This window comes from Macaca thibetana, chromosome 12, assembly GCF_024542745.1.
Source record: "Macaca thibetana thibetana isolate TM-01 chromosome 12, ASM2454274v1, whole genome shotgun sequence".
In the NCBI taxonomy this organism is placed as follows: Eukaryota; Metazoa; Chordata; class Mammalia; order Primates; family Cercopithecidae; genus Macaca; species Macaca thibetana.
In genome coordinates, this window is record NC_065589.1 from 39,541,984 (window position 1) to 39,568,574 (window position 26,591).

At 37.7% G+C, this 26,591-nt stretch overlaps 2 protein-coding genes across 10 annotated transcripts in view; one reads left to right on the forward strand and one right to left on the reverse strand.

Annotated features, from left to right (window-relative positions):
* The window catches only part of SUMO1 (small ubiquitin like modifier 1), a 1,087,495-nt gene that overhangs the window by 126,875 nt on the left and 934,029 nt on the right, over nt 1-26,591 (forward strand). The gene's annotated exons all lie outside the window — the stretch shown is intronic.
* NBEAL1 (neurobeachin like 1) overlaps nt 1-26,591 on the reverse strand; it is a 206,357-nt gene that overhangs the window by 99,564 nt on the left and 80,202 nt on the right. For 7 of the 9 annotated variants that reach the window (XM_050750761.1, XM_050750760.1, XM_050750758.1 and 4 more), the window contains 7 exons: nt 16,654-16,740; nt 14,575-14,658; nt 6,078-6,176; nt 5,407-5,987; nt 3,309-3,441; nt 1,476-1,595; nt 257-560 (listed from right to left, as the gene is read on the reverse strand). In XM_050750761.1, the coding sequence (XP_050606718.1) occupies nt 257-560; nt 1,476-1,595; nt 3,309-3,441; nt 5,407-5,987; nt 6,078-6,176; nt 14,575-14,658; nt 16,654-16,740 (1,408 nt within the window). The remainder of the gene's footprint in view (nt 1-256; nt 561-1,475; nt 1,596-3,308; nt 3,442-5,406; nt 5,988-6,077; nt 6,177-14,574; nt 14,659-16,653; nt 16,741-26,591) is intronic. The other 2 variants (XM_050750762.1, XM_050750759.1) reach the window with 1 other exon arrangement.

Genomic DNA, 26,591 nt, shown 5'->3' on the forward strand with positions numbered 1-26,591 from the left:
AGTCTGTGGTATTTTGCTATGACAGCCCTAGCAGACAAATACAGGCAGTATTATGGATGATATTTGAAATACTTCCCAAAGGTTTGCTTTATTTATGCCTACAAAACAAAAAGTATGGTATGTGGAGGGGCTTTTTCTTCCCCTTTAGCTTCAGTTAAAACAAATAACTCTTCACATGAAATATATTCTTTAGCATACATTTAGACAACAGAAAAAACTCTAAATTTGCATAAGCATTATGACTGTACATGCTTACCTGCTAAATATAATGCCTTCACCTGAGGAGGTTGTAGTGCTTCATAGAAGATGATAACAGATCCTAGCTGACCCTCCAGAGATGTGGGACACCCCCATTCACTATCTTGGGTTCCAGCTGATATCAATTTGGTAATCAATTTTGATTTTTCAATTGTTCCTCCCCAGGAGGCTGATGACAGAATTCCACCAAATGATGTCCGATGAGGGGTAATGGGAGAAGAGAAAGGTGGATCTGGGATTTGGGATGGCGGAGGAGTGGTGGTTCTTTGCCCAGCTGAACCAATGCAACAGGAAGTAAAGGGCTAAAAACAAACCAAAAAATTACACAATTTTAATTAAAATATATCCTCATATTGAACATAAAATTACACAATAAAATAGTGCATAAAATTACACAAATAAATAAAATGAAAATAAAAGTGGAAGCAATTTTATTTTTACCAAATCATGATGTGTACATGCATGTGTATACTTAGGAAATTATTAGCAAAATTACCTTAGCCTATAGAATTTGGATGCATTACTTTTATGACTGATTTTATATTCTTTGGTAATTTTTGAATTTTTAAAGTGTATATGATTAAGAATTTTTTTAACTTTACTGTTTTTGAAAATAGAGAAAACTATTTTTTCTCTTTAAAATGTATAAATATTAATCACAAACTATCCTAAAATGGTCCCTGAGATGAAAACCAAGAAATTACTTGAATCATAGGACTTGAGAAATAATCTACTCTATTCCACTATCTTCAGAAAAGGCCCTCTAGTGTTCTTTGAGAACCACTTCAATACATAAACTCTATTTTATACCTAACTAAAATGTGAAGGTTTTAAGCTTCTTCATTATTGTTTCAATTTTAATCAAGTTAGAAGAGTACCTCGTAATATTCTCTTAAGTATTTCACATACTTAAGAGAGCTTTTATTAAACGACAGATTGATCTGCTCTATTCATTTCTTTGGCTTTCCTGTTATAAGTCTTTCTTTCTAAGCCTTTGTTTCTTCCTTAAATGTTTTCCTTTTTTCACACTGTTTGACTTCATCTAATAATGACAGGCTGACAGAACTGAATATTAATATGTGGAGTCTTACCACATAGAAAACACTTTAAAATCTGGGGCCACATATTTACAGCAAACATAACCTTCTATATTAACTAAAACATTTCAAGAATTCTCAATCAATGGAGCCTGTAAAGAGTAGGTTGGATATACTTACTTCATTCATGGCAGGAAATCTGAGAGGGGCAGAAACCTTCTGTTGTCCATTGTCATAGATATAGATGAAGCTCTGACCAAAGGGCCTTTTTCCAGGCATGTGGACAATAGTTATGTTGTGCTGATAAAGTGAAACACACATTTAAAAGGATAAAATTACATTATATCTTTGGAATGACAAATGCTTTCAGAATTTTGCTCTATAATTTGTACAAATAGAACATTAAGATTAAACTTAGTTAAATGTTAATTAAATTGATGTTCTCAAAGTAACAATTTTTTCCATAGTAGTACAAAAGCACCTACGTGTATTCTATAAAATATACACAATTGTAACAGTACCTTTTCTGCACTTCCAAAGCTTCAGTATTCCTTAGAATCATTTTTTAAAATGAGAAGCATTTTATATTTTAGAAAACAATACAAATGCATTGTTTAAAACAACCTATCGGCTGGGCGCAGTGGCTCACACCTGTAATTCCAGCACTTTGGGAGGCGGGTGGATCACCCGAGGTCAAGAGTTCGAGACCAGCCTGGCCAACATGGTGAAACCCCCACCTGTACTGAAAAATACAAAAATTAGCCAGGTGTGGTGGCAGGTACCTGTAATCCCAGCTACTCAGGAGGCTAAGATAGGAGAATTGCTTGAACCCAGGAGGCAGAGGTTGCAGTGAGCTGAGATGGTGCCACTGGACTCCAGCCTTGGTGACAGAGTGAGACTCTGTTCCAAAAGAAAAAAACAAAACAAAACAAAACAAAACCACAAAACAACCTATCATCTCATTTTATTTTGTCATTTTTTTAAAAACCCTTTTTTACAAATTGGGTCACGCTCTATAGCTGAGGCTTGAGTGCAGTGGTGCAATCATAGCTCATTACAGCCTTGAACTTCCCAGTATCTTCCTGAGTAGCTAGAATTATGTGTGCCACCTCACCCAACTAATTTTTAAATTTTTTGTAGAGAGAGTCTCACCCCAGGCTGGTCTTGAACTCCTGGCTTCAAGCAATCCTCCTACCTTGGCCTCTCAAAGTGCTAGGTTTACAGGTATGAGTTACAGCACCCAGCCCATCTCATTTTAATATGAAATTCAAAATTAAATTTACTTATAGAGGTAGGCGGATCACAAGGTCAAGAGATCAAGAACATCCTGGCCAACATGCTGAAATCCTATCTCTACTAAAAATACAAAAATTAGCTGGGTGTGGTGGTGTGTGCCTGTAGTCCCAGCTGCTTGGGAGGCTGAGACAAGAGAATTGCTTGAACCCAGGAGGCAGAGGTTGTAGTGAGTTGAGATCACGCCACTATACTCCAGTCTGGCAACAGAGCAAGACTCCAACTCAAAAAAATAAAAAAAAATAAAAATTTTTTTTACTTATAGAAAACCTTAAGACATCCTAACATTCTAAATACATATTTACTAATTTATTTATTTTTTATTTTTTTGAGACAGGGTCTCACTCTGTTGCCCAGGCTGGAGTACAGTGGTACCATCTCAGTTAACTGGAGCCTTGACTTCCTGGGCTCAAGCGATTCTCCCAACTCAGCCTCCCAAGTGGCTGGGACCACAGGCACAAATCACCATACCCAGGTAATTTTTGTATTTTTCGGTAGATACTGGGTTTCACCATGTTGCAGTGATGGTCTCAAACTCTTGAGCTCAAGTTATCTGCCTGTCTTGGCCTCCTACAGTGCTGCGATTATGTACAGGTATGCCACTGCCCAGCCTCATTTAAATTTTTTTAACAAAAAAAATGACTGCTGTTGAATTTATGACAATAGTGGGAAATACCATTAACCATACAAGAAGTTAAATGTGATGCCCTAAAGCCTTACCCAGAGGGAATCACAGAAACTGTGGTCAGGAAGCATAACCGTTGCATATTCTCTTTTTGTGCACACTGCCACGACCAACATACCTGAATGGGTAATAAAGGCTTCAAAACCCATGCCACTTCCTGTAAAAAAACTAACAAAAATATGTATTATCAGAACTTTTGAAGTTGGTTGCTCAGTTTCCTCATCACTAAAGTACATAAAACCATAAAGCTATCATGAATGTCTTTACCAACAATTCTGTAGCTTAAATTCTATTGCCACACACTAGTCCAACCTTGTTTCAAAGATCCTTTTAAAATCCATTTTGGTCGTAAGAGTTTAGTAAATAAAAGGCAGCCTTCTAAAGTGGAATTCCACTAGTAAAAGTAAAAAAGTAAAACTACTAATTTTCAAATCTCTAAAATTCTTCCAAATAAGAATCAGTAAGCATAAATAAAGGTCTTTAAAATCACACAGCATAGGCCAGGAGTGGTGTCTCAGGCCTGTAATCCCAGTACTTTGGCAGGCCAAGGCGGGCAGATCACCTGAGGTCAGGAGTTCGAGACCGGCCTGGCCAATGTGGTGAAACATCGCCTCTACTAAAAATACAAAAATTAGCTGGGTGTGGTGGTGGGCGCTTGTAGTCCCAGCTACTCAGGAGGCTGAGGCAGAAGAATCGCTTGAACCCGGAGCTGGAGGTTGCAGTGAGCTGAGATCGTGCCACTGCACTCCAGCCTGGGTGACAAGAGTGAAACTCTGTCTTAAAAAAAAAAAAAAAAACACGGCTGGGTGCGGTGGCTCAAGCCTGTAATCCCAGCACTTTGGGAGGCCGAGATGGGCGGATCACGAGGTCAGAAGATCGAGAACATCCTGGCTAACACGGTGAAACCCCGGCTCTACTAAAAATACAAAAAACTAGCCGGGCGTGGTGTTGGGCGCCTGTAGTCCCAGCCACTCGGGAGGCTGAAGCAGGAGAATGGCATGAATCCGGGAGACAGAACTTGCAGTGAGCTGAGATCCGGCCACTGCACTCCAGCCTGGGTGACAGAGCGAGACTCCGTCTCAAAAAAAAAAAAAAAAAAAAAAAAAACACAAGGCATATTAAAAAGTAGTAGCTATTAAATTCTGGATGTACATACACATAGGTTTTCTGTTCCTTCATGTAAATATATAGCATATTTATATGTAATATATACTTATAGTATATTCAATGGAATAGAAATCATTACTCATTTTTTTTTTCTTTTTTTTTGAGGAAAATCTTCCTCTATCGCCTAGGCTGGAGTGCAGTGGTACGATCTCAGCTCACTGCAATCTCTGCTTTCTGGATTCAAGTGATTCTTGTGCCTCAGTCTCCCAAGTAGCTGGGATTACAGGCATGCACCACCACACCCAGCTAATTTCTATATTTTTAGTACAGACGGTGTTTCTCCATACTGACCACGTTGGTCTTGAATTCCTGACCTCAAGTGATTCGCCCACCTCAACTGCTTAAAGTGCTAGGGTTACAGGTGTGAGCCACCACACCTGGCCATTATTCATTTTCATGGATTTTTTCTGTGTGTGACATCTTGCTTTGTCACCCAGGTTGAAGTGCAGTGGTGCAATCACAGCTCACTGTAGCCTCAACTTCCTGAGCTGAAGTGATCCTCAAGTAGCTGGGACTACAGGTGTGTGCCACCACACCTGGCTAATTTTTATATTTTTTGTAGAGATAAGGTTTTGCCATGTTGCCCAGGCTAGTCTTGAACTCCTGGCCTCAAGCAATGCACCTGCCTCTACCTCCTAAAGTGGTGGGATTACAAGCGTGCCACCACACCTGGCCCATTTTCAAGATTATTACTCATTTTTCCTTTCACTTTTACACTACTTTTAAGAGGGAAACTTGTTTCCAACGTAGCCTCAAAACTTAACCAGCAATATTTGAGGTATATAGCTATTACTATGAAAGCAATAGAGCACTTACAATTAAACTGTATAAAGCCTCAGGATGAAGAGGCTTTAGATAAATTGTACATCTAAAAGCTAGATGCTTGGAAACAGTTTTCCTGTTTAAGAATCACAGCACATATTGTTATGACAGTATTCATTTATATTCCATAATTTTTACCAATACCTGTACAATTGTTTCCTTTTCCCTCCTTTGTTAGCAATGCCAAGAGTCAATTGATCCTGATCTAAGCAAAACCAAGCACTGAAAGAAAAGGCGGACCCCGGCCATTTCTGTATGGGAGGCACAGAAATTCCTGCCATACTATGTGACAAATCAAAATATTGGAGAGCACTCTCTAGACTTAGTTTTCGAGCCATTGTCAGGATTGCTCGAGTCACAGGAGTGATATAAGGGTGAATAGACTCAGATTCATCCACTCTCAGCAATCTTAGTAGTCGACGGATTTCTTCTGAGCTCACTGACTGACTCCCCAAGGAACCATGGATTGCAATCAAGTTCTCAGCACAAGTTTGATGGAGGGAAGAATGCGAGTCAAGGGTTTCAATGATTCTAATCCCCATGTTTGCATTGACACAAGTAGTTCGACTCTGTCTATTAATACAACAAATTCTTTTCAGCCAATCAGAGATGAAGATTTGCAGGTCATGGGATTGTAGTTCTGGAAGCCACTGGATAAGAAGCAAGAGAGGTTGGACATTACTAATGCCCAAAATTCCAACTGAAGTGTGGTCACCCTCTACAGCCTGAAAAGCAACAAAAAAGATAAAAGGTTAGTTACCATTTTCAAAACGGATATTAAACAGAAGTTCTCTTAATAAAAGTTATAAACTCACCATATTCATAAGTTCTTTAAGTAATTCCAGTGGTGGCTGACCCAGGGATTTTAATACTTCAAACATATGTGTATAACCAATTCTTTCTTTAAATACTTCCTAGGGGATGGGAAGACAATATATCAAAGTACATTTTCAAAGACTGAATGTGTTGGAATTTTAAAAATATTAAATAGTCATTTACGCTAACTAACTTAATATTAAATAAAGAAAAAGATATTAGTTCACTATTTGCCTTCTTAAATCACGTCTTCATTTTAAAATAGATTCCATATAACTTCTGGAGTAATAAAGTTATAATTCTCTACCAAAATTCAAAATAAATGAAATTAACAATAACTGTGTTATAGAATTATTATATTATTTGCAGATTAGGGCATATGACAATTCTTGTATTTTCTTCACTTGATTTGCAATTACTAGAGTAGTAGTTAAGTCAAAACAAAAATAGAGGAAAAAATGAGGAGACTGTAGGTAAGAGGAGTTAGACATCAGCCTAAAAAGACCCAATTAAAGAGTTCCTGGCAATTTTGAATAGTGGTCAGAAACAAACTGAGTACAAAGAGTTTTCTCTGTGCTACTTGTATTTAAATGGTCTGCATTATCTGGAACATCAAGTTCATTTTAGGAAGTTCTATGTCACATGTATTTTTGAACCAGTAGGCACCCAAAGTCATAAAGTGAAATATAAAGACAACTGGTAAACCTAGAACATACTAAAGTGCCCCATTACATTAGGTTGAAATATACACACTCACTACAAAATCGAAAAATTTAACAAAACAGGTAAAGCTGGTTTCCTTTAGGGAGGGAAATGGTTGAATGTGGGTCAAGATTAGGAAGGAAATATTTTCTCATTATGTATTTTTGTTACATAATCTTTTGAATTTTAAACATGCCAGCTATTACATGGACAAAAAAAAAGAATTCAAGGAAGACTGGAACATCTTTTTTGATGTCTGAATTTCAGAATACAGTACAGGCAATCCATTATACTCATAAACCAGTTATTTAAGACTTAAAATGGTTTCCATCTTACAGCAACTAGTATTAAATGGAGATTAAGTCACAAGCCAGACTGTAAAAGTTGTAAAAGTCTATTCAATAGGAACTTAACCATGAGTTATGTCAACATTTCTTAGACATGAGTTATGTCTAACCTTCTAGCAAAGGTTAGAGTCTCCTAATACAAACCAATGTAATCTAAGGAATACAATGAAAGGCATGTTTCAGCAAACAGGGAGTAATTAATTGACTTCTGGTACCAGAAAGGTGAGGCATGAAGTATATTAGATGTGGCAGATAAGAGTGTAAAGTAATAATAAAAGTCACTGACATGTATTTAGCACTTATCATGTGCCTGGCACTATGCTTACCACTTCACACAGATGACCTCACTAATCTTATCAGTATATGAGGAAACTACCAGTATAACTGGACAGAAGAACAGTCAGTGGCAGTGAATGAGAAAAAACAGAAAACTCTAAGGGTTACTGAATACAAGAAGCAGAATTTCCATGGCCATACAACCTGGAAAAACTGGTATCAAATTGAAAAATGTTCACATTTTAGGCGGTCATAAACTGACTAAATAAAGGGTCATTATTTTATTAATGAAGAAAAACTTTGATATAAAACTTAATTCTTTAAACTCATGAACCACAGAACCACTTAAAAGTATCCTTCCAACACCAGTGCTCATGTCCCATTTTTTGCTAACACCGTAAATGCTATCAGTTTGCAGTTCAAACATTAACGTCTTTTAACATCTTAAAGCAGTGCCTATAGGGGTCTGTCTTTAAAATTATCACAAGTATAGGCAAACAATAAGTAACCTCATTCTTATACTAAGATATTTTGTGAATGATTTTATTTCAGGTGTTAAACCACATGTATTATATACTTTCATACATTACTTCAGAATTTATATAGTGAAAATTGGCACATCTATTTAAATATTTTAAAACTTGGAGACACATCAGGCTAACAGCAGACCTTTCAACAGAAACCCATACAAGCCAAAAGCGACTGGGAGCATATGTTCAGCATTCTTTTCTTTTTTTTTTTTTTTTTTTTTTTTTTTGAGACGGAGTCTCGCTCTGTCACCCAGGCTGGAGTGCAGTGGCCGGATCTCAGCTCACTGCAAGTTCTGTCTCCCGGATTCATGCCATTCTCCTGCTTCAGCCTCCCGAGTAGCTGGGACTATAGGCGCCCGCCACCTCGCCCGGCTAGTTTTTTTTTTTTTTTTTTTTTTTTTTTAGTAGAGACGGGGTTTCACCGTGTTAGCCAGGATGGTCTCGATCTCCTGACCTCGTGATCCGCCCGTCTCGGCCTCCCAAAGTGCTGGGATTACAGGCGTGAGCCACTGCGCCCGGCCTCTTTTCTTTTTTTTTTTTTTTGAGACAGAGTCTCTCTCTGTCGCCCAGGCTGGAGTGCAGTGGTGTGATCTTGGCTCACTGCAAGTTCCGCCTCCTGGGTTCACGCCATTCTCCTGCCTCAGCCTCCCAAGCAGCTGGGACTACAGGCGCCCGCCACCACGCCCAGTTAATTTTTTTGTATTTTTTATTTTTTTGAGACGGGGTCTCACTCTGTTGCCGGGGCTGGAGTGCAGTGGCCGGATCTCAGCTCACTGCAAGCTCCGCCTCCTGGGTTTACGCCATTCTCCTGCCTCAGCCTCCCGAGTAGCTGGGACTACAGACGCCCGCCACCTCGCCTGGCTAGTTTTTGTATTTTTTAGTAGAGACGGGGTTTCACAGTGTTAGCCAGGATGGTCTTGATCTCCTGACCTCGTGATCTGCCCGTCTCAGCCTCCCAAAGTGCTGGGATTACAGGCTTGAGCCACCGCGCCCGGCTGTATTTTTTTTTTTAGTATTTTTTTTTTTTAGTAGAGACAGGGTTTCACCGTGTTAGCCAGGATGGTCTTGATCTCCTGACCTCGTGATCCACCTGCCTTGGCCTCCCAAAGTGCTGGGATTACAGGCATCAGCCACTGCGCCCGGCCATACTCAGCATTCTTAAAGAAAAGAGGCTGGGCACGGTGGCTTACACCTGGGATCCCAGACTTTGGGAGGCTGAGCAGGGTGGATCATGAGGTCAGAAGTTCCAGAGCAGCCTAGCCAAAATGGTGAAACCCCATCTCTACTAAAAAATACAAAAATCAGCCAGGCGTGGTGGCAAGCACCTGTAATCCCAGCTACTCCAGAGGCTGAGGCAGAATTGCCTGAACCCAGGATGCAGAGGTTGCACATCACTGCACTCCAACCTGGGCAACAGAGCAAGACTCTGCCTCAAAAAAAGAAAAGAAAAGAAAAGAAAAGAAATTCCAAAGAATTTCATATCCAACCAAACTAAGCTTCATAAGTGAAGGAGGAATAAGATCCTTTTCAGAGAAGCAAATGCTAAAAGAATTCATTACTACCAGACCTGCCTTACAAGATGTCCTGAAGGAAGTGCTAAATATGGAAAGGAAAGACCGTTACCAGCCACTACCAAAACATACTTAAGTACATAGACCCGTGACACTATAAAGCAACCACACACACAAGTCAACATGTCTGTATAATAATCAGCTAATAATATGGTAGTAGGATCAAATCAGAACAGATTAATACTAACCTTGAATGTATATGGGCTAAATTCCCCAATTAAAAGGCACAGAGTGGCAAGTTGGGGAAAAAATCAAGACCCAGTGGTATGATGTCTTCAAGAGACTCATCTCACATGCAATGACACCCATAGGCTTAAAGTAAAGGGATGGAGAAAAATCAATCAAGCAAACGGAAAACAGAAAAAAGCAGGGGTTGCTATTCTTACTTTAGACAAAACAGACTTTAAACCAACAAAGATAAAAAAGACAAAGAAGTTACGTAATGGTAAAGGGCTCAATTTAACAAAACCTAACTATCTTAAATATATATACACGCTCAACACAGAAGCACCCAGATTTGTAATTCTTAGAGACTACAGTATACTTGGACAGATCATTGAGGCAGAAAACTAACAAAGATATTCAGGACCTGAACTTAACACATGACCAAATGGATGTAGTAGAGATCTACAGAACACTTTACCACAAAACAAGAGAATATACATTCTTCACATCTGCACATGGGACATACTCTAAAATTGACAACACAATCAGACATAAAATAATCTTCAGCAAATTTCAAAAAACCAAAATCATACCAACCACACCCTTGAATCATAGTACAGTAAAAATAGAAATCAAGACTAAGGAAATTGTTCAAAACCATATGATTACATGAAAATTAAACTGTCTACTCCTGAATGACTCCTGGGTAAATAATAAAATTAGAGCAGAAATAAAGAAATTATTTGAAACTAATGAGAAGATACAACATACAAGAATCTCTGGGACATAGCTAAAGCAGTGTTAAGAGGGAAATTCATAGCACTAAATGCCCACATCAAAAAGTTAGAAAGATTACAAATCCAGCAACCTAACATCACAATTAGAGAACTAGAGAAACAAAAGCAAACCAATCCCAAAGCTAGCAGAAGACAAGAACTAACCAAAACAGCGCTGAACTGAAGGAAATTGAGACATCAAAAACCATACAAAAGATAGGCCAGGCACAGTGGCTCACATCTGTAATCCTAGCACTTTGGGAGGCTGAGGTGGGCAGATCACTTGAGACCAGGAGTCCAAGACCAGTCTGGCCAACATGGGGAAATCCATCTCTACTAAAAATACAAAAATTAGCCAAGCATGGTGGCACGTGCCTGTAATCCCAGCTACTCGGGAGGTTGGCAGGAGAACTGCTTGAACCCAGGAGGCAGAGGTTGCAGTGAGCTGAGATCTCGCCACTGGACTCCAGCCTGGGTGGCAGAGCGAGGCTCTGTCTCAAAAATAAAACAAAACAAAACAAAACAAAAAAACCAGAAGATCAACAATTCCAGGAGTTGATTCTTTGAAAGAATTAATAAAATGGATCACTAGCTGAACAAAGAAAAAAAGAGAGAGAAGATCTAAATAAACATAATCAGAAATGGCATATAGGACATTACTACTGACCCCACAGGATACAAAAAATCCACAAAGACTACTATGAACACCTCTATGCACACAAGTTAGAAAACCTAGAAGAAATGGATAAATTCCTAGAAACATACAACCTCCCAAGATCAAACTAGGAAGAAAATGAATCTCAGTACAGACCAATAATGAGTTCCAAATTTGAATCAGTAATAAAAAACCTACCAATCAGAAAAAACCTAGGACCAGAAAGATTCACAGCCAAATTCTATCAGATACATAAAAAAGAGCTGGTACCATTCCTACTGAAACTTTTCAAAAAATTTAGGAGGAAGGACTCCTTTCTAATTCCTTCTGTGAGGCCAGCATCACCCTGATACCAAAACCTGGGAGAGACACAACAAATAAAGAAAACTTCAGGCCAATATCCTTGATGAACATAGATGCAAAAATCTTCAACAAAACATTAGCAAACAGAATCCAGCAGCGCATCAAAGAGCTAATCCACCATGATCAAGTAGGGTTTATCCATGGGATGCAATGTTGGTTCAACATATGCAAATCAATAAATGTGATTCATCAATAAACAGAACAAAACAGAAACCACAAGATTATCTCAATAGAAACAGAAAAAGCTTTCAATAAAATTCAACATCCCTTCATGTTAAAAACCCTCAACAAACTAGGCATTGAAGGAACATACTTCAAAATAATAAAAGCCATCTATGACATACCCACAGCCAACATCACACTGAATGGGCAAAAGCTGGAAGCATTCCCCTTCAAAGCCAGAATAAGACTGGGATACCCTCTCTCACCACTCCCACTCAACATAGTACAGGAAGTCACAGCCAGAGCAATCAGGCAAGAGAAAGAAATAAAAGGCTTCTAAGTAGGAAGAGAGTAAGTCAAACTCTCTCTGTTTGCAGACAATATGATTCTATGCCTAGAAAATCCCATAGTCTCTGCCTAAAAGCTCCTTGATCTGATAAACTACTTGAGGAAAGTTGCAGAACACAAAATCAATGTACAAAAATCAGCAGCATTCCTATACGCCAACAATATCCAAGCTAAGAGCCAAATCAAGAATGCAATCCCATTCACAATTGCCACGAAAAGAATAAAATAACTAGGAATATGGCTAACCAGTGAGGTGAAAGATCTCTACAAGAATTACAAAACATTGCTCAAAGAAATCAGAGATGATACCAACAAATGGAAAAATATTCCATATTCATGAATACGAAGAATCAATATTGTTAAAATGACCATACTGCCTGGGCTGGTGTGGGGGCTCATGCCTGTAATCCCAGCACTCTAGGAGGCCGAGGTGGGCAGATCATTTGAGGTCAGTAGTTCAAGACCAGCCTGGCCAACATCGTGAAACCGTCTCTACTGAAAATACAGAAAATTTAGCCAAGCGTGGTGGTGCACACCTGTAATCCCAGCTACTTGGGAGGCTGAGGCAGGAGAATCGCTTGAACCTGGGAGATGGAGGTTGCAGTGAGCTAGGATCGTGCCACTGCACTCTAGCCTGGGTGAGAAAGTGAGACTCCGTCTCAAAGAAAATAAAAATGACCATATTGCCCAAAGATTCAGTGCTATTCCTATCAAACTACCAGTAGCATTCTTCACAGAACTAGAAAAACCTATTTTAAAATTAATATGGAACCAAAAAAGAGCCTGAATAGCTAAGGCAATCCTAGACAAAAAGAACAAAGCTGGAGGCATCACATTACCTGACTTCAAACTATACTACAAGACTACAGTAACCAAAACAACATAGTACTGGTACAAAAATAGACACATAGACCAGTAGAACAGAACAGAATATAATGCTGCAGAGTCCAGAAATAATGCTGCACACCTACAGCCATCCAATCTTCGACAAAGATGACAAAAACAAGCAATGGGAAAGGGCTCCTTTTTAATAAATGGTGCTGGGATAACTAGCTAGCAATATGCAGAAGACTGAAACTGGACCCCTTCCTTACAATACACAAAAGTCAACTCAAGTTGCATTAGACTTAAGTGTAAAACTATAAAAACCCTGGAAGATAACCTAGGAAATACTATTCTGGACATAGGACCTGGCAAAGATTTCATGATGAAGCCATCAAAAGTAACTGCAACAAAAACAAAAATTGACAAATGGGACCAAACTAAACTAAAGAGCTTCTGCACAACAAAAGAAACTATCAACAGAGTAAACAGACAACCTACAGAATGGGAGAAAATATTGGCAAACCACGCATCCAACAAAGGTCTAATATCTAGAATCTATAAGGCACTTAGACAAATCAACAAGTAAAAGCAAATAACCCCACTAAAAAGTGTGCAAAGGACAAGAACAGACACTTTTCAAAAGAAAACAGGGCTGGGTGTGGTGGCTCATGCCTGTAATCCCAGCACTTTGGGAGGTCGAGGCAGGTGGATCACCTGCTTTTGGGAGTTTAAGACCAGCCTGGCCATCATGGTGAAACCCCATCTCTACTAAAAACACACAAATTAGCCAGGCTATAATGGTGCACACCTGTAATCCCAGCTACTCGGGAGGCTGAGGCAGGAGAATCACTTGAACCCAGGATGTGGAGGTTGCAGTGAGCCAAGACGCGCTACTGCATTCCAGCTTGGGCGACAGAGGGAGACCCTGCCTTAAAAAAAAAAAAGGAAAACATATGCAGCCAACAAGCATATGAAAAAATGCTAAACATCACTAATCATTAGAGAAATGCAAATCAAAACCACAATGACATACCATCTCACACCACTCAGAATGGCTACTATTAAAACATTAAAAAATAACAGATGTTGGCAAGCTTGTGAAGAAAAGGAGCACTTATACACTGCTGGTGGGATGTAAATTAGCTCAGCCATTGTGTAAAGCAGTCTGGCAATTTCTCAAAGAACTCAAAGCAAAATTACCATTCAACCTGGCAATCCCATTATTGGGTAAATACCCAAGGGAATATAAATTGTTCTACCACAAAGACACATGCACATGTATGTTCATCATAGCACTATTCACAATAGCAAAGACATGGAATCAACCTGAATGCCCATCAATAGTAAACTGGATAAAGAAAATGTGGTAGATATACACCATGGAATACTACACAGCCATAAAAACAAATGAGATCATATCCTCATATCCTTTGCAACAACATGGATGGAGCTGGAGGCCATTATTTTAGGTGAACTAACACAGGAATAGAAAACCAAATACCACATGTTTTTACATGTAAGTGGGAGCTAACCACTGAGTTCATATGGACACAAAGAAAAGAACAATAGACATCAGGACCTACTTGAGGGTGGAAGGAGGAGGGGGAAGATTGAAAAACTACCTATTGGGTACTATGCTTATCACCTGGGTAGCAAAATAATCTGTACACGAAATCCCTGTAATATCCAATTTACCTATATAACAAACCTGCACATGTACCCCTGAACCTAAAATAAAAGTTAAGAAAAAAAAAAGCTGGAGGATATATGTTTCACCTTAGCAGCTGGAGATTTGTTCATTACTGCTGTCAAAGCCTGAATGGTTGATATGGCCAAACAATCCAATTGTCCCTGAAACACCTATTGAGGGGGAAGGAGAAACAAGAAATTAACAAATGTGTTCACAATTTTTATTGAGTTAGGAAACCTTTGGTCTGAAAACCTGAAAAAATAATTACTTAACATGCATTACATTCCTCTTCCAATGAAATGGATTTCTGAAATACTATAACCTGCAAGAAAAGTTACCTATTTAAAAGAAAAATAAGCCACATGTCAAGGAGAATAAGGCAACATTCACTTATTACATTAAAATGTTTTGAGAAAAACACAAGCTTAACACATGCTTTTTAAAAATAATGGACAATCTCAAGAGGAAGGGAGGGAGGTCTATCATTCATTGGAAATTCTATTACCTTTTTTTTTTTTTTTTTTTTGAGACAGAGTTTCTTTCTTGTTGCTCAGCTGGAGTGCAATGGTGCAATCTCGGCTCACTGCAATCTCCGCCTCCTAGGTTCAAGTGATTCTCCTGCCTCAGTCTCCTGAGTAGCTGGGATTACAGGCATGCGCCACCACGCCTGGCTGGTGTGGTGGCTAATTTTTGTATTTTTAGTAGAGACAGGGTTTCTCCATATTGATCAGGTTGGTTTTGAACTCCTGACCTCAAGTGATCCACCCGCCTCGGCCTCCCAAAGTGCTGGGATTACAGGTGTGAGCCACCACACCCAGCCAGAAATCCTATTACGTTTTAATTTCCCTTCAAAACTACACTTGAATGATCCAGGTTTAAATTCCATTTGCATGTATAAAAAAACAGCTAAAATAATCTTGTTCATCTAGTTTCCAAATCCTGTGTTAAAACTAAGATGGCATGTGCATACGCCAATTAATTATATTTATAAACAATTAAATATATCTATTTTTATATAAAATGGAAAATTTGAGGCAGACACAGAAAATGAAATACATATCTCTAAACATTGTCATGTTTTTGAGAAGGCAACTTTTAATCCTAAAAGTTGTATGAAAAAATAAAAACTAGCCTAATTTTTTCTATTACTGTTAAAGCTTCAATAAAAAGAAGAGATCCAGGGCAGTGTATTTATAGCAAAAACAAAAACTAACATCAAGAATATTAAAAAACTGAATATGACTGTTATATCGGGCTTAGACAATCATGAAAGCACAGAATCACTTACAATTTGGAATTGTAATGTGAACCTCTAAGAGACTATAATAATTGTTTTATTAATCTACATAAGTAGGCCTTAAGAGGAATTAACATTTATAGAGAACTCTAAAACAATACTCTGTAAACTGATACTTCACATATAGAATAAAAAATAAGCTGATAATGTCTCTTATTACACAAAAATTCTATTTCTAAACTTGGACGTTAACACAATGTTAATAAAAGACATCATGTAAGTTTTCTTGCAAATATTTTGGAAGATAAAAATAACATCAATTTTTAAAGGTAGTTTTTTTCAAACTAGATTACCTAATGTATTGAAAGAAGCAACATAAATTACATATTTTTGCTTTATTATACCTGTATAGACTTGAATTTCTAGAATACAAAAAGTCAAGTTTTATGCTAAATTAACAGAGAGTTGAGCATCTTCTTCCCTTCCTCCAAGATTCAGGTTGTCCACTGAATTATAATCATCACTTGTCAATAAGAAGCAAAGAATCAAGATATTAACAATGACCATACATATTCACAAAGAAAGCCCTAAGGTCCCAATATACCACAGTGCTTAGAAAAGTCACCACTAGGTGGACAGCATTGATACTGAGATTCCATTCCTGTACTTTGTATCTCCTCAAATTGAAAAGACCATATACACATAGAGGGAATGGTATTGATTGCTTGTATCAATCACCAAGATATTTATCCTTTAGATGAAAGCAATTTTTATTTTAACTTTTAGCAATTTTCAAAAATAATTAATGAATATTAGAATTTGACAGTGTTTGTGTATTTTAGGACATAAGAAGAAAAGCACAGGAATAGTTATTCCCATTGGCTGATTTTGGACTTCAGCTGAAACAAGATGCAGGCTATGTAGATACCTGGTCCTCATTCATTTCTGTCAGTAATTTGTTGGCAAGGTCTTTCTCGTTCTTGTCTGCCACCTTATTGTTAGCATTTAAAAACAGCTGTTAAAAACAGAGACAAGAATAATGGAGAAAGAACATTAAACTGTTACCTACAAGCAGCAATGAAGCTTAAATGGGTTTCCATGTCTCTTGAAAATAAACCCAAGAATTCCCCTGGGAAGTATACTACACTTTTAGAAATTAAAGATTATTCACTTTTTGGATTATGAATTAATAGTAGTTTAGATATTTCTCTATTGGAATTCAAAGTTACTAAAATAAGAAACAATGGCAATAATTAGGACTAGTTAATATTCCTAAATTCTTAAAGAATCAGCAGAGAATGCCTCACAGTGATATGGTTTGGCTCTGTGTCCCCACCCAAATCTCATCTTGAATTGTAGCTCCCCAAATTCCAGCGTGTTGTGGGAGAAACTTGGTGGGAGTTCTCGTGGTAAGTGAGTAAGTCTCATGAGATCTGATGGTTTTATATTATAAAAGGAAGTTTCCCTGCACAAGCTCTATTCTCTTGTCTGATGCCATGTGAGACGTGCCATTCACCTTCCACCATGATTGTGAGGCTTCCTCAGCCACATGAAACTGTGAGTCCATTAAACTTTTGCAAATTGTCCAGTTTCAGGCATGTCTTTATGAGCAGCATGAAAATGGACTAATACACACAAAAAAGAAGGAAAGCTGTTACTGACACAAACTAAAGATACTATAGTACATAACACCCAGTATGGTTCTATAGTTAAGGAAGTTTGTGAAGTGCTATCAAACTAACTTTAAAAATGGTTCTTTCTAGAAGTACTTCTCAAATATGCTAATGTGTACTTTGACAAGGGAGGTCAGGGTGCAGCATTTCCAAAATTTATCTGACCACACATATTGTTAAAACATTAGTTTAAAAGTATTCTCCAAAGTCATCAAGAATTGAGCTTCATTTATATTCATTTATATTCTGTAAAAGAAAACTGATACTATCTCTAGCATACATGGGCATTACCCTCTTCCCAATAAACTAAAGAAATCAAGTGTTTTAGTTTCAGTATATAAAAGTCAGCATCCCAGAAGGCCTTCGCCTTGCCCACAATTTGAGTACAGAGAAAGAAAATTCAAATGATATTCAAAGGGAGAGACAGTTAGATTTATAAAGGAATTTATTAAGAGCATCCTAAGGAAGAAGGTTCTTAGGAAGTTATATTATTTCAGAAATGAGTAAACAAAAGGTCGAGTTACATGCTGAAATATGCAATATAAAATAAACTGCATAGAGGTATGGTATTATATGTTATGCAAGAGTATATATAAGGCTTAACATAACAATAAATTGATATATACACTACAGGCCTTGGAATCAGAGACCTGAGTTTGAATTTTGGTTCTGCAACTTATTGGCTGTCTGATTTCAAGGAAAACTACTTCTCCAAGCTTTTCTCAAAAATATGGAGAAAAATACCTCATCAAATAGCTATATATATTCAATGACATAATCCACGCTAGCTTATTAGCATAGTATTTGGCACATAACAGAGACTTAACAAATGAAAGATGTCGGCTGGGCACGGTGGCTCACACCTATAATTCCAGCACTTTGGGAGGCTGAGGTGGGCGGATTACCTGAGGTCAGGAGTTTGAGACCAGTCTGGCCAACATGGTGAAACCCCATCCCTACTAAAAATAGAAAAATTAGCCTGTAGTCCCAGCTACTTGGGAGGCTGAGGCAGAAGAATCACTTGAACCTGGCAGGCAGAGGTTGCAGTGAGCAGAGATAGAGCCACTATACTCCAGCCTAGGTGACAGAGCGAGACTGTGACTCAAAAAAACAAACAAACAAAAAACAAATGAAAGGTGGCATTATTACAAGCAAAGTCTTTTTAAAAGAATAATATTTCATATTTAGGTAAAGGGAAACAAATAGATAAAACTAGTCAATGTAAAAATGAGTAAAATCTTTCCAGAAAGCAATATAGCAATCTGTAAGAAGAATCTTTAAAAACATTTCTCACTCTTTAACCCAGTAAGTGTATTTCTAAAAATCTACCCTAAGAAACAGTCAAAAACACCAAGATTTTAGCAGCCATAAAGACTAGGTAATGGTTTTGAATTCTTCTCCTTGCTACTGAAGATATAGTTTTCTTCTTTTCTTTTCTCTTCTTTTTTTGAGACAGAGTTTTACTCTTGTTGCCCAGGTTGGAGTGCAATGGCGCAGTCTCGGCTCACTGCAACCTCCACCTCCTGGGTTCAATCAATTCTCCTGTCTCAGCCTCCTGAGTGGCTGGGATTACAAGCATATGCCACCATGCCTGGCTAATTTTTTTGTATTTTTAGTAGAGACGGGGTTTCCCCATGTTGGTCAGGCTGGTCTCGAACTCCTGACCTCAGGCGATCCGCCCGCCTCGGCCTCCCAAAGTGCTGGGATTACAGGCATGAGCCCCTGTGCCCGGCCTATTCTTTTCGTTAATTCAAGTATCTTTGGGCAGCTTAAAAAATTTACATTAATTCAAATCATATCTCTGTAATTTAGTAAAACAAAATAACTGATAAATGTTTAAGGTTCATCATATCTATCATAGAAGTTAAATGTATGATTCCATGGAATTGTAAAGTACTCTATAGTATGATGAAACTCATTTGCCAAGCCAAGGAGCCTTTACACAAATACTTAAGGAAATCAATGCATACTTAAATAGGCTGATGAATCTCATACAAAAAGAAAGCATGAAAACAGCAGCAGTCAGCTTAAGGTTGTCCATCTGATTCATAAATTGTTTATGATACTTTAAACTTTATTTGCCAAAGTTTCCAATGAGTCTAAATAGCAAAACTGATTCTATTTACTATATGCTATATATAGTATATACTATTTACTATACACTATATAGTATATATAATATACATATACTAAATTGTAATATATAATATATACTATATATATTAATTATAAAATAAAGTATTTTATTTATATATAAAATAATTATAAAATATATATACTATACATATATATTACTATATATAGTATATATACTATTTACTATATAAATATACTATTTACTATATACTATGTAGTATATTCTATATACTACTATAAAAAAAGAACATAAAGGATTCATTCTTTACTAACAAATAATTTAAACAAAGCAACCATGGACATCTATGGCATCATGCAATATATTTGGGGACTTAGGTTTTCATAATATTTCAAAGATTTTTATATATTCAGGAATCATATCAACTATTTCCATAAAATGTTTTTATATCAATAAAACCTTTGATTCTCCTATATTTATTATACAGAAAACATTTTTTCCTACTGACTAAACAGTGATCCTAAGTTCCAGTAATACAATTAGAAAATTATATATTACAAGGGACTTAGGGTAAGAAAACCTGGGTTAGAAATTCTACCTCCATCAATTATTAGTGTTGACCTTGGGCTAATCATTTAATGCCTCAGGACATTTTTCCTTATTTGTATAATGAAGAAGTTTAAAAGCTTCTTTCAAAGATTCCCCTTTGTTGTGACGACTTAATGGCTTCAATGTATAGTGATAAATCTAAAGTGATTCTGACCAAAAAATATTCCAGAAATAAGGAAGACTATTACTGCCAGCAGGGAAGGCCCAGGTCCCAAAGCCTGGTTTTCCCCGTTTTTTGTTTGTTTGTTTTTGTTTGAGACAGAGTCCTGCTCTGTCACCCAGGCTGAAGTGCAGTGGTTTGATGGCTCACTGCAACTTCCACCCTCCAGGTTCAAATGATTCTTCAGCTTCCCTAGTAGCTGGGATTACAGATGTGCACCACCATGCCCAGCTAATTTTTGTATTTTTAGTAGGGATGGGGTTTCGCCATGTTGGCCAGGCTGGTCTCGAACTCCTGACCTCAAGTGATTGACCCGCCTCAGCCTCCCAGAATGCTGGGATTACAGGCATGAGCCACCATGCCCAGCTGGTTTTCCCTCTTTAAAGGGATTTCTTCTCCAGCATTTTTATTTCAAAACAAAATGTGATAGGTGGTATCAAATAATTAACTTTTAAAGGTCAAGATTCCAGATACAAATTTTAAGAAACTTTGGCCTATAAAGAACAAATATTAGCTCACCATCATGATAGCTATGACAAACAGTTTTGTATTTTTTAAAAAGATATTATTCATATCAGAAATTTGTTATACCTGAGTTTCAGATACTGAAGAAAAACCAATGCTAATAAATTTTAGTAGGAACTATATTCTATCCTAGAGATGACCTTATAAAGCAGATTCCTTTTTTTCTTTTTTCTAGACGGAGTCTCGCTCTGTCACCCAGGCTGGAGTGCAGTGGTGCGATCTTGGCTCACTGCAACCTCTGCCACCTGGGTTCAAGTGATTCTCCTGCCTCAGCCTCCCAAGTAGCTGGGACTACAGGCACGTGCCACCACGCCTGGCTAATTTTTCATATTTTTAGTACAGACAGGGTTACACTGTGTTAGCCAGGATGGTCTCGATCTCCTAACCTCGTGATCCGCCTGCCTCGGCTCCCGAAGTGCTGGGATTACAGGTGTGAGCCACTGTGTCCAGCCGATTAGCAGATTCTTCACACACGTGAGATGTTGCCTTTATCACTGAATTTGTCTTTATAACAATTTACTTCATCAATATATTCTTTACTATTTGATTTTGATGCTGTTCTTTACTGCAATGAAGTGACATAAATGCTTTCAGAGATATCCCTCAAAACAGTGTGAAAAAATTCAAGGAGTTGATACTAAAACCTTTATTCTGAATTACTCTCATAGAATTAAGCCCTGGTATTTTTCAGCAGGAAATCATTGAAAAGAATACCTCAAATAGAAAGGTAAAAGCTCTTTGAAGTAGTTTCATTTACAAAGGCTTTATAAGAAGCTCTCTAAAAAATTTCTGATACCATCATGATACATGGAAATATCCTATATACTCTTTATTTATTTTTTTTTTTTGAGACAGAGTCTCACTCTGTTGCCCAGGCTGGAGTGCAGTGGCACGATCTCGGCTCACTGCAACCTCCACCTCCTGGGTTCAAGCAATTCTTCAGCCTCAGCCTCCTGAGGAGCTGGGACTACAGGCACACACCACCACACCAGCTAATTTTTTTTTTTTTTTTTGTATTTTTAGTAGAGACGGGGGTTTCGCCATATTGGCCAGACTGGTCTTGAACTCCTGACCTTGTGACCTGCCCACATCAGCTTCCCAAAGTGCTGGGATTACAGGAATGAGCCACCGTGCCCAGCTTAGTTATGTACTCTTCCACATTGCTGCTACATGTATAAATTAGTAAAAAAAAAAAAAATTCAACAGCAAATTGCATACATATCAAGAACCTTAACCATATTTCTGCTATTTTTCTACTTTTCTATATTTTCCAATGAGTTACAACTTGTTTTTATACAATGTTCTGCTCCCTAATTTAAAAAACAAATAAGAAAAGTGTATGTCCTATGACCTAGTAATTCTACTGGAAGTAAAATTCTATTCTGGAAACAAATTGTTTCTACTAGCCGGGTGGAATTAAGTAAATTATGGTACATCCACTTAATACAATATTATGTAGACATTAAAATTATGGCACATGAAAATAATGAAATATCTTAAATGAAACAAAAGTACAAAATTATATGCATCAAATGCTCACACTAGTGTTAACAATGCATAATAAAAAAGACTTCACAAATCAACAAGACAATAATAAATCTGATTTTAAAATGGGCAAAGGACTTGAACAGACATCTCTCCAAAAAAGATATACAAATGGCCAATAAGCACACAAAATGGATGCTCAATATCACTAATCATTAGTGAAGGCAAATCAAAAACACAATGAAATACTACTTCATACCCATTAGGACCGCTACTATCAAAAAAGAAAAAAAAACACCACCAGTGCTGGCAGGGATGTGTAGACATTGGAAACTTTGTGCACTGTTGTTAAGAATATAAAATGGTACTTACTATGGAAAACAACATAAAAGTTCCTCAAAAAATATTCAAAAGTGAATTATCATATATCTAATAATCCTACTTCTGAGTATATACCCAAAAGAACTGAAAATGATATCTTGAAGAGATATTTGTATACCCACATTCACAGCAGTAGCCAAAAGGTGGACGTAACCCAAATGTCCACTGATGGATGAATAAGCAAAATGTGGTATTTACATACAATGGAATATTATTCAGTGTTAGAAAGGAAGGAAATTCTGACACATGCTACAACATGGATGAATCTTGACAACATTATGCTAAGTGAAATAAGGCAGTCATTGAAGAAAAAATACTATATGATTCCAACTTTATGAGGTATCTAGAGCAGTCAAATTCATAGACACAGAAAGTAGAATAGTGGTTTCCAGGGGCTGAGGAGAGGGGAAACCAGGCAGCTGTTTAATGGGTATAGAGTTTCCATTTTACAAGATGAAGAGTTCTGGAGATGGGCTGCACAATAATGTAAATGTATTTAACACCACTGAAGTATACAATAAAAAATGGTTAAGATGCTAAATTTTTATATCATATAATTTTAACATAATTATTTTATTTTATTTTATTATATTTACTTAAGACAGAGTCTTACTCTGTTGCCCAGGCTGGAGTGCAGTGGTGTGATCTAGGCTCACTGCAACCTCTGCCTCCTGGGTTCAAGTGATTCTCTTGCCTCAGCCTCCCAAGTAGCTGGGATTACAGGCATGCGCCATGACACCTGGCTAATTTTTTTGTATTTTCAGTAGAGACAGGGTTTCACCATGTTGGCCAGGCTAGTCTCGAACTCCTGATCTCAACTGGTCCACCCGCCTTGGCCTCCCAAAGTCCTGGAATTACAGGCATGAGCCATCGTGCCTAGCCCCACAATTATTTTTAAAAAGACTTTAAAAATGTCTACAGACTAGAAATAATCATATATAATTTATTTTATTTTTCTATATTTACCTTTTTGCCTATAAAACAAAAAGAATATTTTCATAATGAGAAAAATTAAGCTTTACCTTAAAAGTAAAAAAATGCTACTTCAGCCAGGCGCAGTGGCTCAAGCCTATAATCCCAGCACTTTGGGAGGCCGAGACAGGCGGATCACGAGGTCAGGAGATTGAGACCATCCTGGCTAACATGGTGAAACCCCGTCTCTACTAAAAAGTACAAAAAAACTAGCCAGGCGAGGTGGCAGGTGCCTGTAGTCCCAGCTACTCGGGAGGCTGAGGCAGGAGAATGGTGTAAACCCAGGAGGCGGAGCTTGCAGTGAGCCGAGATCTGGCCACTGTACTCCAGCCTGGGCGACAGAGCGAGACTCCGTCTCAAAAAAAAACAAAAACAAAAACGAAAAAACAAACAAAAAAATGCTACTTCTACTGGATGCTCTTAGTTATAAGTGGGAGCTAATCAATGGGTACACTTGAACATACAAAGTAGAGTAACAGACACTGGAGACTCTGAAAGGTAGGGTGAAAGGAGGCTTGAGGTTGAAAAGTTATCTATTGGATATAATGTTCACTATTTGGGCAATGGGTACACTAAAAATCTAGAGTTCATGGAATATATCCATGTAACGAAACTGCACTTGAACCTCCTAAATCTATAAAAAAAGTTTTTTTTAAAGATGTGCCATTTCTTACATGAGAGCTTGTAAGGTGAAATAAATTACAGCCAAACATTCAAGCCAGTTATGTGGGTAATAATTAATTTAAATATGCCTTTAAAAAATCAATCCATATATCAGAAAATAAACTTCAATATGCCTATTTTAAAATTATGCCCCATCAGTAGCTGATGCAAGATATGTTCATTGTTAAAGAAAGATTTTCCTGAAATTTGACTTTAAAACATTTTTCTCAAAATGGCAAAGGAAAATATTTCTAATCAATTAAATTTTATTCTTTATAAGGTTAAAACAGAAAATGAGAAGAATCACTTTTAGAAAAGAGACAAAAGCAGAGATTCAGTAAATTTATTCATCTGAACACAGGCATTTCCTCTACTGCAACATCCACGATGTCCTAGAGAAAAATGGTCAAAACATTTGATTCTGCAAAAAGAAGTAATTGCCTTTAAAATGTGGTTTCAAATTGTAACATAAGACTGACCCTTAAGATTTACGAAGCTGAATATGCTTCTTTTGCATTTTAGAGCTTAGGTTTGTTAAACTGACCCCTAATTTTGTGGTGTGTGTCTGATCCTAGGTTCTCGTCTCTCTTAAATGCCACCTGCCTCTAGTTAATGTATTTGTTTGAGCTTCAGAGGACTTCGCTGAGTTGGTGATCGCTAGATGGCAAATATTTGTTGGTTTCTCTCCATATTCCTTTAGGGTTTTACTGTTTACAAGCTTCTTTTTTGTATTGAGAGAAAAATAGCTAAAGCATCTTTGACATCTTTTCTGCAACAGGCAAAAAGACTTGAAACAAAGTGGGGATCTTTTATTTATTTATTTATTTATTTATGAGATGGAGTCTTACTCTGTCGCCCAGGCTGCAGTGCAGTGGGGTGATCTCGGCTCACTGCAACCTCCACCTCCAGGGTTCAAGTGATTCTCTTGCCTCAGCCTCCCGAATAGCTGGGATTATAGGAGCATGCCACCATGTCCGGCTAATTTTTGTATTTTTAATAGAGACGGGGTTTCGCTGTGTTGGCCAGGCTGGTCTCGAACTCCTGACCTCAGGTGATCTGCCTGCCTCAGCCTCCCAAAGTGCTGGGATGACAGGTGTGAGCCACCACGTCTGGCCTAAAGTAAGAATCTTGAACCATCCTTTCTTTTCTGTTCTCCTTACCCTGTTACCTACTGGACCAGATCTTTTGTCCTGAAAACTTGTCTCCTACTCTGCCCTCTTTTATATTCCCCTACTCCAAAAGAAACCTATTCACCCACACATATACATGGTTAATTCTTGGGGTATCTCTGCAATTCTTAAATAATTTATGCAAACATCCAGAAGCAGCTAGGGACTCTCCATCCCTAGTTCGCAGTCTCGCAAGTCAAGACCTTTTCTTGATGTGATTCATGTCAAATACTTAGGACACTGCTGTATTTTGGATGGGTCGAACCTACTTAATCTTTAATCTTAAAGCAGACAGAAATAATTGGGGGCCTTCCATGTAGAAAGCGGGGTCAGGAGGGCAAGAAAGGGAATATGAATGCATATCCAAGTCACTCTGGAAATTTTATGGAGGTATAAGAAACTTAGGTCAAAGTGGTCACAAGATTGTTTAATAGGAGATAGAAGGATATAACTCCATGTTTACTGCTAGAAACCAAAGCTTTGTGTGAAATCTTGAATTTATGGGGAAAGAGGGAGAGTACCAGTGTGTTCTTTTCCTGATCCCTTCCCCTCATTCCTTAACTGCAGGAGACTGAGCTCCTTTGGGCTTTGGTGACCCCATCACTGAGGGGTTTATTTGACAGTTGATTTTGCTGTACTGGATACTTCCTTTCCCATTTCCTAATCATTTTGCAATATAGATGCTGACTCTTTTCCCTTCCCTCCTCCTTTCCCTGGGAAGATACAATGAATAAGTAAAGACTTATCGGTAGTGAAAAAAATTGTAATGAATCCTAATTTTCAAATTAATCATATTCCAATACATAGCATAATAATTTAAAATTTGTAACGTAGTTATACATAAAAGGAGGGTAGTCTCCCATTGGAGTTTATTTTTTATAATACATGATGTAGCTGTTCTAATACTTTTAAAATAAGCCTGAGTTTTAGATTCTAAAATACTGGCTATAAAGTAAAGATGAAAAGGGAAGAGGAAAAGCATTTTTATGCCCCTTCTTTGGCAGAGAGTTGTGCAGCCAAGCAAATTTTTAAACCAAACACATTTTGCTTTTGATATTTATTCTGCTTCCCTACCCTAGCATAATCCTGTTGTGCTAGGCAACCAACCGCAAATTTAATCAATTCAATTTTATT